The sequence below is a fragment of the Haematobia irritans genome, chromosome 4 (genome assembly GCF_050003625.1).
Source record: "Haematobia irritans isolate KBUSLIRL chromosome 4, ASM5000362v1, whole genome shotgun sequence".
In the NCBI taxonomy this organism is placed as follows: Eukaryota; Metazoa; Arthropoda; class Insecta; order Diptera; family Muscidae; genus Haematobia; species Haematobia irritans.
Genome location: NC_134400.1, coordinates 226,224,505 through 226,242,246, shown reverse-complemented (window position 1 = coordinate 226,242,246; position 17,742 = coordinate 226,224,505). Strand labels below are relative to the sequence as shown.

Genomic DNA, 17,742 nt, shown 5'->3' with positions numbered 1-17,742 from the left:
TGTTGACGTCTTACATTATCTCTCTCATTCGTCCTCTTTAGTTTTTCTTTACACTCTCCGCGTCTCTCTTTATAGACACATATGTTTATAGGCAATTTCTAAATTAATATACATATGTTTGCATCGACACATATTATATTTCAAAATGTTATGTCCCAAACATAATATGTTCTAACATATTAACATATATGTCGCAAACATTTTATGCTAGGTTATGAACATTGTATGCTTGCACTTAAAAATAATGTGTTAAAATATTTAATTCCAAACATATACTTTTTACACTGAAACATATGAAAAACAGCCATTTTCGTCCGTGCACTACTATGTAATCGTGATGGGGAATTGTATTGTACTAACATATCAAGTTTTAAACCACGATCAGGGCGATCTTAAACCCCCCACCATTTTCGCTTCTACAAACCCACCACGGTGCAATTGTTAACATCAGTCGCCTATTTATTCTACTTATTCAATAAAAATTAGTAGAAAAATTGTTGATTTTTTTATTTTTAAATTTCCTCATTCAAATGAACTTCCAATGTATAATGCAAAGGAACCGAAAACGGATCTCGCCTACAACACCATGTGAATTTCATTAAAGATGGTGCAAATTTGCACTACTTCACAAGTTAAGAACACTAAAGAAGAAATCCGCAATATTTTCGAGTGTTTCTTCGCTTACTTTTTCTCGACCACGACCGCTTCACGTTGCCGTAAGTGATTAAACTTTTCATCGGAAAATTGGGTCGTTTTTCAAATTTTTGCATTTGTTTCATTTCGAAATTCTTTATTTTCCACCTGGAAAATTTGCGTGGCGTTTTACAAAGTCAAAGATGTACGTCTAAGCGAATATAAAAGAAAGTTTCTGTGCAAAATCATTACGGGAAAAAGTTTTCCCTTCTCGTACACATAAATTGGCTCCATTTTTCATGATTATTTTGAAAGCCAACCATCATTTGCACATTTTATTAACAGCCACTGTCAATGTCCAAAGTTTGAAGTGTTTGTTTGGAACATAATGGCACCATCACAAACTACACCAGAGAGCATAGCAAAGATATTGTGACATCAGTTTCCAAATGTGGCCTTGAATTTATGGGAGCGTAGATGAAATGTCTGCTTAGCATGAAGTACCACATAATCGCTATTCTGATTTTTCCACTGGCAGCATTTTTGCCATTACGATTATGATGATGATGGTGGCTGCCATAAAAACATCAAGCACTCAAGCTCTTCCTAAAGGAGCTTGTTTGTCTGTGTGCTAGAATTTTGAAAGTGTAGTTAATTTTAATTAAATTGAACTTTTTAACATTTCTTCCAGACTAACTTATCAACGTGTTGCTCTCAAGGAGATCAGACTGCAGGAGGAGGAAGGTGCCCCATTCACAGCGATACGAGAAGCATCCCTACTCAAAGAACTGAAGCACTCAAATATTGTGACGTTACATGATATTGTACATACGAGAGAGACCCTTACATTTGTATTTGAATATGTGGTGAGTATCGAGTTGTGGGCCAGCAAGATTCACCCAGTTTGACCTCTCCACATTTGTGTTTTAGAATACGGATTTATCTCAATATATGGAAAAACATCCGGGCGGACTGGATCATCGTAATGTTCGATTATTTCTATTTCAACTTTTGCGTGGCCTGTCCTACTGCCATAAGCGTCGAGTACTGCATCGTGATGTGAAACCTCAGAATCTGTTGATAAGTGATTGTGGTGAATTGAAATTGGCCGACTTTGGTTTGGCGCGAGCAAAAAGTGTACCCAGCCATACATATTCCCATGAAGTCGTTACGTTATGGTACCGTCCACCTGGTAAGTATCCTTGCTATGGGAAATAAGTGAAGACATCGAAATAATACTCACAGAACTTATACCTACTTAATAGTTGTAAAATTCTCAGCTGAATTTGAGAATTCCGCATTTTTCATCCCATCCCTTTGACATTCGATGCACGATGATAGCATTTGTCCTGTGGCAACTACTGGGCTGTATCAGGCCATCACTAGATATATTCTTCAGATGCAATCGTTTTGACTGTTCTAGATAACAAACTCGTCTTGAATCTTGTCTGCCTTCTAACAGAAAATGAGACATACTAGGAAAGTGGACTTCTTAAATGCTCAATTTTCAGAATTTAAGAAATCCACTTATCATATTTTTGCGCAGTCCAATTCAACTCAATTTTAATTAGGGAAGTCTCAATGAGGGACTTCGAGGCACCACTACTTACATGCAATTTTTCCAAGCCTTAGATATACGAAGGCGTTTAACCATCAATAGTTTTGGTATTCTACCATAATTCTGCCGCCCATGTCCAAGACCGGCATGCCTTCCAAATAAAATGAAATCCTTAACTAAAACTAAAAAGTTCCAACTTGAACTGGGTTTCTAGAGCAAAGTCGCCGTTATTTCATAAATATTTTTTTAACTGTTTGAACTCCCTTTTAAGTAAAATATTTTTAAGTCTGAAAATTTTGTCCTTAATATTTTGCTACAATCTTTGTTATGGGGAAACTGCTCTTTTAGTGTAGTAGTAAAACCTTCGTAATATACTTCCCATGACAATAAATTGCACGCCTTTGGATTTTCTCTAATAGATTACTTAAGAACCATTGAAAGTTTATGGAAATGTAGAATAAACAAATCGTCACAAACAACTAAAGTTGGTGGAAAAAATCAGCAGACATGACTTCCGGAGCCACAGGATGTTCGTAAACAAACACACCAACCACTTCGATTGGAAACACAAACAAAGCTAAAGTGAGAAACTAACGATAAATTGAATGAATATTCAATGGAGCTGGCCAATCAAATAAAATGGAAAAACGTTCAACTAAATTAAAGAATTAAATAAGGCACTGTTTTTGTCCCCATCTACTTTAAAATACAAAACTACAGACTGAGCAGTGGATGGAAAAAATTACAAGTTCTTGGAAAAATTAAATATTCCTAAATGGTTCCAAATGTTGAGAACATGTGTAAATCAGTAAAAGGATAAAAATGGAAGGAGCCTTTTCGCCTTGCTTGTTTACTTAGCTAAAAAGGGTGAATGGCAAAGTTGAAGAACTTCTTCGCTAAGGAAGATAAACAAAGTGAGAAAAAGGAGAACCTTTTAACTGGCTCTATTCACTCGCATGTCTTTTGAAACACTCCGGGAGGGGTACAACTTCTGGTTTCAAGTTAATTCCTTTAAACAAGGAGTTTTTTTAGCTAATTCCTCTTAAGAAAGCGAAAATACTAAAAGAACTTTTGGCCAAAAGACAATGAGAATAGAATTTAATTGAATTAGTATGCTTTGTTGTTCCCCTCATTACTAAGTTTCCCTCAAAGTTAAAAGTGCGCTTAAAATCATGGAAGACAAAATGTTTTTGTGAAATTTAAACAAGGGGCAACTTGGATAATATAATTAAAATACATCGACTTTAAGAGGATTTGAAATACAATATTCAAATTTTTCTTAAACAAAAAGAACGGCACTGCAAAAGTTTTTGCTTTTGACAACTGGGTGAGGCAGCAAAACCTCTTTTACTTTTCTTAAAATACTTTGCACTTGTATTCGTAGGTAGAAATGTCTGGCAAAACGATGGTGTTTCCCATAATCCATGTGTCGGAATATTCTTTTACCGTCTAAATCGAGTCATAAACTTTACCTTGGCTATATTCCTCATAAGAATGAATGCCATGGTAGTGCTGCCAAATTGCATTTCTAATTTAGACTTAAGATTCTTCACTAGAGTAGTTCGGTCCTTATGCAGGATTTTTTGTGCTATTCTCTTCGGATTCATAGTCTGTAATTTCTTTGTACTTTCCACTTAGTCCGTTGCAATTAAATTCCAAAATCAATGTACCTTCCATAAATGGTCGATCTTAGAAACTGTGGCATTAAATATTGTTATGCTTTAGTACTACTCTCCTCCACTTTTTCAGTGTTATTACAACCTTGTAGCGATGATTGGTTAGAAAGCTCCTGAAGTGGAGAGATCCCATGCTTCAGGTTGGATTTCAATAAATCGAACAGCAGCATTGTCCGGGACTCTTATCTATTCCAGCTTGGAGCAACACATACTAAATAACACATAATATTGAGAAGTCCTGCCTGTTAAAAAAAAAAAAAAAACTTGCTACAAAACACACACACACACACGCATATGTGATCTCTTTTTACATAATTGCGCTTAATAGCTGTTTTCTTTATCATTTCAGATGTTCTGTTGGGTAGCACGGAATATTCAACATCATTGGATATGTGGGGTGTCGGTTGTATATTTGTAGAGATGGTTACTGGTATGCCTACATTCCCCGGTATACGTGATACATATGATCAATTGGATAAAATCTTCAAAATCCTTGGAACACCTACTGAAGAAACGTGGCCGGGTGTTACACATTTTCCTTGTTATAAGCCACATAAATTAGGTTTGCCTACCATACATCTTATAAATATGCGATGAGTGTGTCACTACTGTAATTCTTCTTTTCAGGTTTTTATCGTCCTCACAAATTAGGTTACAATTTTCCTAGAATATATGACATAGTGCAAGGTGAAGAAATTGCGAATGCTTTTCTCCAATTGAATCCAGATGAAAGGATAGGTGCCGAAGATGCACTACATCATCCCTATTTTGCGCAATTACCAAGGAAATTATATGAATTGCCCGATGGTAAGTTGTCAATCGCTATAAAAAATCACAACTTTGGTATCACAGTGAATTAAGGGTCAAAGTGCGCCACCCAACCAAACCCAACCTAACCAAAGCTGCCTAATTGTTGTTTAAGTTTTTCCTGAACTCATATTTTATCACTGAGGGAGACTTCGATTACATTATGTAACCATGACACTTCTCACTAATGGAACTGCAACAATGTCTTCCATGTTCTGCGAATTTTCAAACTTCCTTTCCTTCCATATGTACTGCGTATAGGTGGGTATTAAGTTCGAGTTTAGCCGCTAAAAACATGATTTTTCACGATTACTTTTCTTTAATAATCCATTTTAAGGGATACAAACTGTGTGAAAATTTGCTTTGGGCTTTTCCCCATCAAGTTATAAAATTTGCACCAAATATGTATAATTTCATGCATTTTTCTTACTGATTTAGTTTTCTCTTTAGCGATTTTAGCGGCTAAACTCGAACTTAATACTCACCTTATATGTGTACGTTGGGGTTTCGTTATAGGTTTCAAAAATATCACAAAAAAACACAATACGCCGTAGAAAAATCTTTGGTGGGATAGAACCTACAACCCTTTTGCACCACAGTAACACCTCAATAACATACATGGGGTATGTTCATTCACCCTATCAAAAATAATTTTTCACAATCCACGAAACTTCACTAAATACCACCCCTTCCGTTGTTCTTCTTATTCGCGTACATAGTTTTCTGTCTATTCGATTGTAAAACTTTTGTCTCGAGACAATTCCGTTTGCGTCAACACCATATACATTTGAATGGACCACCTAACTCTTCGTGCTTGCTATGTTCCCAGACGATTTCTTGAAACGCAATTGTTGGAATTGAAAACCAAGCAATATAAATAAAAAAATCAACTTGAAAAACTTTTGCTATTGTCGCTTGTTTCTGTGCCATTGTTTTTTTGAAGGAAGTTTATGTAAATTTTATGCTAAAAGTGTGACAACTGTAATTTTAATTAAAATTGTTGTTTTTTACTCTTTGTTGTTTACAAACATCGAAATAAAACTTTTAAAATTAGTCATCTAATTGGAAACTACGCCCATACGAAGGGAATCGAAAAAGTTTGTAGAGTACTTGTGTTTTATTTCTTTATTAAATGGCTAAGCTCATTTTGTATTGTGGTGAGAGTGTTGAGCAATAAACTATAAACATGGTGAAGACAATAACATATTTAAAGTTTTTGAGAAAGAGATGTACATTTTTCACTAATTTTCAATTTTTTGTTTTGATATTCTTGAGAAGATTTTTAAGAGTACAATAACATAAATTGTATTAGTTAGTCAAACGTTTTTATACTTTAAATTAGTTATTAGCTGTTCAGAGTGGGATATGCAATTTTTAGCTTTTCGCAAATGCTATTTTTGAAAATTCGTATGACAAATGAATTGTGACTTGTTTAGATTACGTCTTTTTTAAGAAAGTTTATTGTGAAGTTACACGAAAATGGAGACATGGAGAAAATATTGTATTCAATCAGTTAATAATAATTATATTAGGGAAATAAAATTAAAATAAGTACATAAATAATTTCGAAACAAATAATTTTACTCGCTGCGTATGGTGCTTTTCATATATTTGGTTTCATTTATATTTTTAATTATTTTGTCCAAATCAAGAAATTTAGAACCGATCAGTAATTTAAACTTTACTTTTAGGTGTTTTAAAGTTTTTACCGTTGAGAATTCTCATCCTTCGCTTAGTAGGAGCTTAGACCACGAGCGATTAAAATATTTTATGCAATCAAAATCAGTAAATAATAGAAATGCAATGAAAAGCCGGCCATATGAATAATGTACACAGATTTTCTGACGTATACAGGATTATAATGCTATAAAAAACTCTATTGAATGTATCACGCATAAACTTTAGCTAGTCTTTACTTTGCCAATTTGCCACTTTGTTCTCGATTCGTTTACACTTTAGTATGCTAATGTATATTTTACGCTCATTATCCTTGTGTAATATGGTAACCACCTGATGCCTGGTCACACACATGCACTATAGATAGTTAGTAGTGAACCAGTTATGCCGTAATAAGGATTACAATTCATGCAGCACATGTTCCACATGCCAATTTCGGTTCATTACCGCAAGCACTCATGATGAAGTAAAGTTGTGTTTTGTATGCTTTCATGTTTTGCTCCAATTGCTATTTATCGAAATATCAATTAGGCTTAGTGTTGTTAGCTCGAGTTATATTAGAAATTTGTTTACTCCTACATTTACTGCAAAAGGATATGTCTCAACAAAAACTGTGATCCAAATGAGAATCATACACACACGCAACCTTTATTGCAATAAATTTTCATGCAGAATATTGAAAAGTCAATTGCTGTTGTTGATATTTTCGTTTAAAATTTCACAGCAGAGTTTGGCATTTTTGAAGGATTCTGTAGGGGAGTAAAAACTCCAAATGGTGACTTCCATATGCATTGAATTTAGCAAAACATTACACATTAATGAATGAATCGCTGGTTACCTACACCCATTAGGTATCATAAATCCTGTACCGTTCAAATTTAGCTCTTTCTTACTGAGTATGGGATTAAATAACCAACTGTGGTCACATCCTTCGCTTTCGAAAGTGTACTGTAGCTGGTTCTCAATTTGTTATGTGCTCTGTTTAAAGAGCGGTCATATACTTGAGAAATACATCTATACATTGGGTTTGTGGGTTGTTTATAATGGCACATAGTCGTTTTGCAGTCAGTTACGCTGTTTGTTGGTCCTGTCATTACTAGAGGATATGTGCCACATAGCAATTGTTTGTATACAGATCAAAAGGTCCAATGACTGATTTATGCAAATATTGAAACATAAATTAACTTTTGCAAATTGCCAATGAATAATATTTATGCACAAACAAACAATGATGATTATCAGGAAAAGTTAAATTCATTTCGTTACGTCAAGTGCGTTATGTCAAACACTAATGTTGGAATGAATGCAATATAAATACCACTATTGATATTTTGCCCATCATTTATTCAAGGCGTTTTGTCAAACAATTCAAAAATCCATATTATTTCGAGTAATTGCTTAATTTCTTAATAAAAATTGTGAACTCGAGTAACAATAATGTACTTAAATGTTTACCGTCAGTTAGTGAGAATTGGCACTTTGTTAAATATTTTCTCACAAACAAATGAGTATCCTGAATATCAAATTGACATAGCGAAACTTGCCCAATTATTAGTTCATATTGGTGCAGAGGGTGATGGGTTCAATGCCAATTTCAATCAAACACCAAAATGTTTTTCTGCGGTATTTTTCAAAGCTTTTGAAATACTCAGTTCGCCTTTAAGATGCACGAGATGTCCCAATTAATTAATTATTCAATATAAATAATATTGTACACATATTTTAGGAACTGACCAAATTAATAATGCCTATTTGAAGTTCGATGTGTATCTGACAATATAAGATTAAATGCAAATTGCATATTTAAAATATTCAAGACATCAAATAGGGACTCCACATTGACCATTTTTTCTGTATCTTGAAGTGGATAAAAAATATATTTAGGATTTTATAAAGCATTTCCATTGAACTTTAGTGTTGATACTGAGGTCATGTCGAAACTTATGCCAGATCATGGACAACTCTAGAGTGAAAAAATAAAATAATTTTTATTTCTTCGATTAAAATATTCCAATACAATATTTTTGAAATATTGTACAATTTTAGTCCAAAAAGTGCACTTTTTTATACTCGTTGGTACAATTTAAAAATTTGATTTTTCATCCCTGCCAGAGACTTACTCTAAAAGAGTTCAATGTTTTGGTATATACTCTTCGTAGACAGATGCTTAATTGTCTGATGTGGTGAACATTAAGATTCGTCGAAAAGATACAAACCATTTATAGATGTAATGAGTAGGTTAATTTATTAACGCCCCAAAGTAAGATTTTTGGCTTTGGTTGTACGGAAAAATATCGATTTAGTCCAAAGTGTGCAGTAAAATAGAATGATTCGGAATTGAATTCCTTCATCAATATTAGTTGAAGTCACATGTGCTTGAGAAACAAACAGATTTATACGAAATGTAAAGTTAATTCAATAACAATTCAATTAATTCACCGTGATATGTAGGAATGTATAATTATATAATAATTTCCATGTTTCTGCCAATAATTTTTTCTCTAGAGATTATCCGAGATTTAAAAACGTAAACTTAATCAAATAAAATTAAAATCCTCCAAGTTTTACATAAAAGTAAATTGCTTCAAAATAAATTATAATAATTAAAATTTTATTTACATAGATAGCAATCGAAAAAATATTTGTGAATAATAGAGTGAAGCATTAAATGTTACCCATGTAATATATTTCATTGTATTTGCGACATACAAAATACGTGTTTAACATGACACTTGTATTGAAAACTAGACAGTCCTTCAAAAGATAAAATACAAAACGAATGATTTGAACCGTATCCACAAAATCGCAATTTACTGGCAATTTACCAACCTTTAGAATTATATAAAATCCATAATTTAATCATTTAATATGCCCATTTATTTTCATACATTGGTGATGCATTCCATTGCCTTTGACCAACCTGTGGATGTGAATGTCCCAATGTATACACAAATGTCCAATTGCGGTTTCATCTGTTCAATTCAGCACCGTAGTCTTTATTTTAATACTTGTTTGAATTGCGGTTGGACCAGGACAGCTTAAAGGGTTCAGGAAACTAGCGACAATAAAATGTAATTGATATTTTTAATTAGAGCGGGTTTTGGTTTGTTTTATTCTTGCTGGTTACATACTAGGCCAGCAGTTGTGGAAAATGCAAATAGGCATGTATGAATTTAATAATTCTAATTGGTTCGGGAGGATATTTAATGTTTTGTGGTATTTCATATCGTTATGCATAATTTTAATTGGAAATTAATTTACGATAGATATGAGAATGTATGTTATTACTATAGCTACCAATATTTTATTTATTTGCAATAGCTTTGTAATTTGGTCATAGAGTCTTCTGGTCTATTATTCCTTGCATAAATGGCTTAACAATATTGACTAGGTTACATCATCCATTTATGTATTTTTGCCCAAAATATTATCCAACGTATTCTACTCCTCCACAAACCAGACGCAAATTGTTACTCTTCTCTGACCAAACGAGTGGTAGAAATGAAGAAAATAATTGCAGCGTTCCATAAATTTTATTATTTCTTGTTTATTTTATTATTCGAATAGCAGGCGTTTGTATTGCTACGTACACACAACATCCTAGAATACATGAATCTGGAATTAAGCAATTCATTTGTTGGTTACTGCCAGTGTTGCCAGTATTTGGGATATTTTGTCATGAATGGACACGAAAATTCTGAGTTGGGGACTTGGGAATCTTTCTTAACAAAATTTTACTTCTATAGGAAATTTTGTCAAAATTCTCTTTCTATAGACAAGTATCCCAAAATTCTACTTCTATACAAAATTTTGTCAAAATTTTATTTCTATAGAAAGTTTTATTTCTATAGAAAATTTTATTTCTATATAGAAAATTTTGTCAATTTTTTATTTCTATATAGAAAATTTTGTTGGAAGTTTATTTCTACCAATCTACCAAACAATAAAAATATCTACCATTTCTGGTAGAATTCTACCAACTTTGGCAACGTGCCTATCACCCAATTTTACTACTTGAATATATAGGAGTAAATTTTCGTTCATACACGCAAAAAATAATTCTTTCCTCCCAAACGAAATTTTAGACAAACAAAGTTCGTTTCTCATTTGCTTTTCGTTGAAAGGAAGTACATTTGGAAGAAAAGTATATACTTTTTGTGATAAACGTTTATTCTTTTCCAGGATGTAAAAACAATTTCATAAAGACTAACTCAAAAAAATTTTTTTCTGGCTAATTGCATTTTCCCTCACATCTTTCTCACTTCCACGAAGTTTTTTAGTTCTTAGCACCTTTTTCTGTAATACCAACAATGTAGAAGAAATTATACCATTTTATAAATTTTTAAAATTTTTTTACCTTTCGCCTGGACGGAGAATCGAACCGCGGACCATGCACTTTGTAAGCCAACACACTAACCACTGAGCTATGTACCTGTTATGGTCATCAATAGATAAATATCCATATAAGTTATATTTATATAGCATAGCTTGCGGCGCCCACGAACCGAATAAACAAAGTTTATTTAACAGAAACAAACATTTAGTTTGGCACCGTGGAGCAGTGGTTGCTACGTCCGACTTGCATGCCAAGGGTCGTGGGTTCGATCCCCGCTTCGACCAAAGTTTTTTTTTTTTGTTTTTTTTTACATATATTCCAGATATGTTCGGAAGATTCCGAAAAAATGTTCAACATTACATTGTAGTATATTAAATTTTGAACTGTAAACTGTGTCTTATTAAAGACCTAAAGTCGGAAAAGAACAGTGTTTGATATAAACGAAATGGACTGTGTTGTTGTTTCAAAAATAACTTTTTGTATTGAAAAAATAAAAATTTTGTAACAAACGAATTTTTTTGGTGATAAAAGTTTAAAATTTTCGAAGCAATTCAAAAAACTCTAACAAAAGAAAAACGTTTTCGGTACACGTTTTCCAAACGTTTTTTTTCTTTGCGTGTAAGTACAAGGTGACCGAACTCCCATTTTCATATTTCCAGCATTTGGAAGACGATCACTAGTCTCTTGGTGTTGTGATTCGAAATCTTGATCTTATTGCAGCTTGCTGGATTTGATAAAATTTTATGCCCATATTCATAATAATTTACTGACAGTTTATCGAAGGAATTTGTATGGTAATAGTAGGTTTAAAGTTTACGTTAACTTTTATGAATATGGGGGTAAATTTTTAAATTATTACTGATTTTCTACAGCAGAGTCTTTTGCTTTATTTTTTGTTCAAAAAAACTTGTCAAAAATGTTTTGGGGATTTTTGTGAGGAATTTAAATTTAAATTGGGGATTTTTGGGGACGAAAACATCATAATTTGGGAACAAGAGCCAGAAAGATACTGGCAACACTGGTTACTGCAAGCAACGTCCTTTATGATGCTAATCTCTCCCTCGCTCTTTCTATCTCTGTGCAATATTTATGAATGGTGTCCAATGATGTTGTGTTTGTAGCAAAGCATGCCAAATATGTGTTAAATATTAAATGAATTTATTACAATTTACTTTATTTCTCTGACTTGTTACTATGGAGAAAACAATTACAATTCAGTTGGGTGAAAAGATGGAATGAAATTTGTTACTAGAAACAGCACGAAGATGTGTTAAGAAAAGTCAAATGAAAATGAGAATGCAGTCTCGTATCCTTCGAAAAGAGCAACCGTAGATTTTGCCACAAATGAAGGTTTAGTCGTAATTTGGTAAAATCCATATGGGTAGGACCATAATTTATTGTGGTGATTGGTTTTACGAAATTTTACAAAAACCAAATTTTCTCTGTAGTAAAAAAAATGTTTTTTTAAAAGCATTTTTAACATTAAATAAAAATGTTTAGAGACAATCTGTGCATCGTTTGCCATAAAAGTCAGCTTTATTTGCCGACAAAAAATGAAAATTTCGTTCCCGAAGATAGTATTTTTGTATATACTTATATTTTATATATAACATATCATATTATATTATTACTATTCCTTCAGTTTGGATATGAAATTCAATCTGTGTCTTTCCTTCCCGTTAATAATTTTTGGGTACGTTGTTTAATTCATCAACAGCAAAAATGAAATGAATTTTCTAAAATTTTTCAATATTACTAATTGAAATTCAATCGTATGGCAAATATATTTTGACAATATATATCTGCAATTTTTGCTTTCAAAAGCGAATTTGTTTATACTTTAACATCAAACAATAATTACGTCTAATACATTTTATTGAACTTTTCAAAAATATTTACTTATTTTCAGCTAAACATTTCTAATATTAACCTACATTTGCTTTCCTAAGGTGTTCACTTTTTTGCGTGTATGTGGAAGCTATGTTAGCTTATAATGTCACAAACTGCACTCAACAATAATTACTTGCAGCCAAAGATTTTGACCTTCCCTTAAGGATTTTGGTATTGATTCCGAACCAAAGACGCGGCTTCTTTGAAATAAGGACATCTTTTAGGGAGCTACACCAAACAAAAAAATAAACGGTTTTATAGGAAGAATGAATAAACTCGTGCGAAAATTTAACTAAATTATAAACCAATCATGACCATTTTTTTACCATACTGTTGTTCATTCTAACTATTTTTGGGAATGGTACGAAAATTTTCATTTGCTTTAGATCGTATTGAACTTATGTTACGGTCATTGAATTTTGTACCCACGTTTAGTTCATAAAATATTTGAGGCATACTTAAGAAAAGTAAGATTTCATTAAGCTGCAGAAAGAAATATTTGTTTGCAATAAAGATAAGTTAAATTTAGCGTTAGTTTAACTACACACAAACAAAATTTTTTTAATTTCAATCACGAAAATCGCGGATTCAATCATTTTTTTAATTGAAATGTCTTCAATCACGAAGATGATAGTATCAATCACCCATTTTGATTGAAAACCAACACGATTTTAAATTAAATATTTAATTGACTTTTGTCACGGTATCAATTGTGTGATTGAATCAATTAAAAACGTGATTGATTTTTAACATAAAATTCAACCACAGTTTTAATTGAATCAATTAAAATTTTAATTAATTTCGCGACAAAAATCAATCAACTATTTGATTCATTCAATTAAATAATTAATTGAAATTGGCTATAAATAAATTTTAGTACAATTCATTTTCAAAGTTTCCACACATTGAAATCGTCTATTAAAACTCAAAGACAAAAATAATGGCAAAACAATGTAAGATTTGGTATTATGTTGATGATACTTTGCAAATTCTGGAAATAGAAAAAAATATAAATGGAAAATACATATTTTTATTATTTTCGGATATTTTTCATATTTTTAAATCCTAAAGAAAGAACTTTTTTACCATTACATAATTCAGCTAATTAGTTTATATATCAGATATACTGCTCTCTACTTGGGTTCAAACTGAAAAAGGCAGGTAAAACAAAAATGCAATTTAATGCCAACGCCACTTCGCAACTTCAAGGTGAATCTTCCAACAAACCCATACCGCTCTTGGTTTTAAGAAAACTAGGAGTGAAAAAAATTTATAATTTTAAAAGATCAATACCCACTTTTTTATTGCAAACATATTCTTATATATTTGATAAAATGATGGAGTTAATGGGATTGATTGGTCAATTTCACGAAATAAAATTGGTCACTAAAAGAAATGAATAAAAAATTTATTATTTTAGTCCGTTTAATGTAAAAAGGCTTCAATGGAAAACGGTATTCACATTTCACAATTTCTTACCTTCAATAAACGTAGATTGTTTTCCATCTTTACAATACCACAAAACACAAACACAGGTAATTTCAAATGCGTTCTCTCATATATTTTTTCAAACCTTTACCACGTGGCCATTTGTTGTTGCACACTTTATTTATTTCAACCCTTTGCGCTCTTTCCATTGCTCTAAATTATTCAATTTCAATCATAAAGTTGATTGGATCAATCACATGTGTAATTGGAAACGGAAAAAATTTAAATCACGTTTGTAATTGAAAATTATTTCCGAATTGATTAACAAATTGATTGAATCAATTAATATTTTAATTGGAAACGTAGCAAATATCAATCATTTTTTAAATTGGTTTTTATTCGGATTTGATTAAATAATTAATTGGATCAATTAACACATTAATTGAATCCGTTTCCAAATTCAATTAAGTGTTTAATTGAAAAAATTTTGGTGATTTTTGGTGAATTTTTGTGTGTATGGAATTTTTTTCGGTGTATGTAGCTTTAAATCTAGGCTCGATAAAATTAAAATTAGGATATAGATTTCATGTTTTGACTTTTTATTCTCTTTTGCAATTCATTAACAAAGCTCAACTTTAGCTAAGGGACAAAGCATTTTCTTTTAATTAAATTTCTTTAGAAGTTTGTCCTTAATATTGTGTAAATTACTTGTCCTAACATTACATATTAGGTAAATATTTTTTCAGTGTCAGTGTGCGTATGTTTCCGTTTTGTTTTGACAGTTTTATTTGATGTTTTCATGGTGAAACATGAACTTAATAATCAGATGTTTTGGTCATATTTTGAGTTCATAGGGGAATTTTTCATTTCATTTATGGTAACAATTACAGACAATTTCAAAAATGAGCTTGCTATTATTTGTACATATGAAATATTTTCTAAGGAATGTGTGTGTGTTTTTTTTTCTTCACTACAGAAACCTCAATTTTCACCGTGGAAGGAGTGCAATTGTATCCGGAAGCGAATCGGCAGAATAAATGAAAATTAAAGCAGGTCCTTTCAGTGGATGGTGTACGTTTCTACTGTTAGCAGTAAACCAATTCATTGTCATCGCATAAAAACCTAACAGCCACACCCACAGGTCCTCCGCATTAGCAACAACCACAATTACAGCCATAAAATGATATCTAAAGTCGAGGAAGACGAAGGAGAAGCTGAATTAAAAAAATAATAATAAACTTCAAATACTTTAGAATTATTTTTTGATACAACAATTAATATTTATGTATTATTTTCTTATTTTTCTGTGCTCCTATCCTCATGTTACACAGATACTACGTACATATACACATACTGATATATATATTTTTCCCCCTTTTAAATATTTTCTTTTTTAATTTTATTTTTGTTTAATTGTATTTTTTTAATGTATTCAATGTGTTTCTAATATTTTCGAGAAAACAAAGGAACGAAACGTTAAAAAGTGTAAAGAACAAAGGACAAAGAATATAATGAAAATTGAATGAGAATAAGTGAGATAAAAATTAACAAAAAACACAAATGCGAAATTTTCTGAAAAAATGATAGAAATAGTTTTAAGTAACTAAAATTTAAACAATTATATACATACTTATACATAAATAACTAGTTTAACTAAACAATTTATAATAAAATAAATAAACTAAAATTCTTTGTAGAAGAAAAAAGACGAAGAAAAACAAACGCCAAAAATTCGAATGAATATTTAGAAACCAAACAAAAAAAAACACACAACTCGAACAACTTTTATGATATAACAATTAAATGAAAATTTATATTAAAAAAATTGAAACAAAAAAACATTTTGAACACGTGCCTCCAGGTCCTCAGGTCCTTGATGAGCGTAAGCACCAATTAAAAAATCACAAAACAAACAACAACCAACATCAAAAGTAATCTTAAAATAAATAAAAAAAAACTAAAACCTCAAATCACAAGCAAATCCAAGAAATAAATGTAACATCAATTTTAAATTAACAATTGGAAAGAACAACCACAAAATTTTAAGGATGAATACAACAACAACAACAACAAAAAACTATTGATAGTTGATAAGCACTAAAGTTAAACGAAATCATAGAAGTTACACTCACTTTTTGGACCACTGTATTTTGAAATTTAACCTAGAAATCACACAATTCACAGAGAGAAAAATAAAGTCAAACAACTGCAAAGCTTGATCGAGCGGCAAAAGCCATCAACACAAGCAACCAATTCACAGGCATCTCGAACACAAACACAAGGGGAGGAATCAGATTTGCAATAACACCTTCCTTCACTCCTCGCTCGCTTTACCTATCTAAGCCCACTCAATCAGTGAACATTATTGTACATAGATATTGTTTTGAATGATAAGTAATTCTTTTTTATATATACTAAATAAAATCTGAAAAGTGTTTCTCTGCTTTCGTCGTTTTACAATCGGCTCCTTTCTTCTCAACGTATTATTTTTATTTTTTATTTTTATCTCTATTTTTATTTGTAACTAAAAAAACAATTTTGAATATTTGCCAATAAATTAGCTTTTGTTTTATACTTTTAATAATATTATACTATATTAGAAATATATAGTTTTTTTTGTATTATAGCAAAATTTAATTAATAAATAATAAACCAAGATCAGATGTGTGTGTGTTTTTTTATTATAATTATTTTTTATTTATGTTTTAAATGTTCTTCTAAAAGGAATCACCTGACATGGGTTATATAATATAAACGTAAGGCAATATCATGATAATCTGTCCAAATTTGTCCACTCTCCATATTCGGTAGCAAAGAAAATTCCTCGTTTTTAAAATTTGAATTCTTCAACAAAGAAGTTCTTATAGTGCGGAAAGAAATTTCTGGTGCTAAAAAGTTGAGAATGTGTTTTTGATTGGTACAAATTATTCAATGGTGACCAAGAACGTGTAGATGATGAATCACTTGCAGGACGGGTATCGTTATCAATAAAACCTTTTGTTAAAAAATTTCTGTTCGAGTATTAACAATTAACAGTCCTAGCTAGATCCTTCTGATATCGTTGAAAAACTAATCCCTTCGTTTGAACCCCATTTAGAAAGATCATTAAGACCCATGGAAGGCGAAATCACAATTGGTTCTAAAATCATTCAATTTTTTTTGAAAAACATCGTTAGTTTTATGTCTGTTAAGCCATGTTTTACCATTACCAGGATGTCCGGAAACACACGATCAATCGTCCAAATATCTTTCCAATGGGAGACACTGTGGTTCAATGGTTAGCATGCCCGCCTTGCATACTTAACCTAACCAGCGGTGAGCCGATGTTTAAAAAGCAGGTTTTGTTGACAGTTTTTTAATTATAAAACAATTCTTGCGATAGGAACATCAGTGATAAACTTCTGGTTAAGTATGATGCATTTTAACATAAAAAGAATGACTGATTTTTGATGATCTACTGTTAGGTTACACTCAGAAAAAGTAGAGGCAATTCCAATCACGTATTAAGTATCAATCGGTTTAATCAGCGTATAAAACTGAAAGAACTTATCTATGGAATACCTTTATGCTGTACAATGGAAGGAAAAAAGTGAGTGCGAAATTAGAAATGTTAAAAACCGAAATTAGTTTCTAGATTTTCATATTATATTTTTAAGTACTTATAAAATTATACAAAGTAAAAATCAACTATATTGGCTCATATATTTCACGTTGTTGTGGAAGCAATTGCCACTATA

At 31.4% G+C, this 17,742-nt stretch overlaps 1 protein-coding gene across 5 annotated transcripts in view; it reads left to right on the top strand.

Annotated features, from left to right (window-relative positions):
• Positions 1–16,668, top strand: part of Eip63E (cyclin dependent kinase Eip63E) — a 354,249-nt gene extending 337,581 nt beyond the window's left edge. For all 5 annotated transcript variants that reach the window (XM_075303421.1, XM_075303422.1, XM_075303420.1 and 2 more), the window contains 5 exons: positions 1,325–1,499; positions 1,564–1,825; positions 4,217–4,429; positions 4,495–4,674; positions 14,982–16,668. In XM_075303421.1, coding sequence (XP_075159536.1) covers positions 1,325–1,499; positions 1,564–1,825; positions 4,217–4,429; positions 4,495–4,674; positions 14,982–15,046 — 895 coding nt within the window. In that variant the 3' untranslated portion in view covers positions 15,047–16,668. The remainder of the gene's footprint in view (positions 1–1,324; positions 1,500–1,563; positions 1,826–4,216; positions 4,430–4,494; positions 4,675–14,981) is intronic.
• Positions 16,669–17,742: the final 1,074 nt, after the last annotated feature.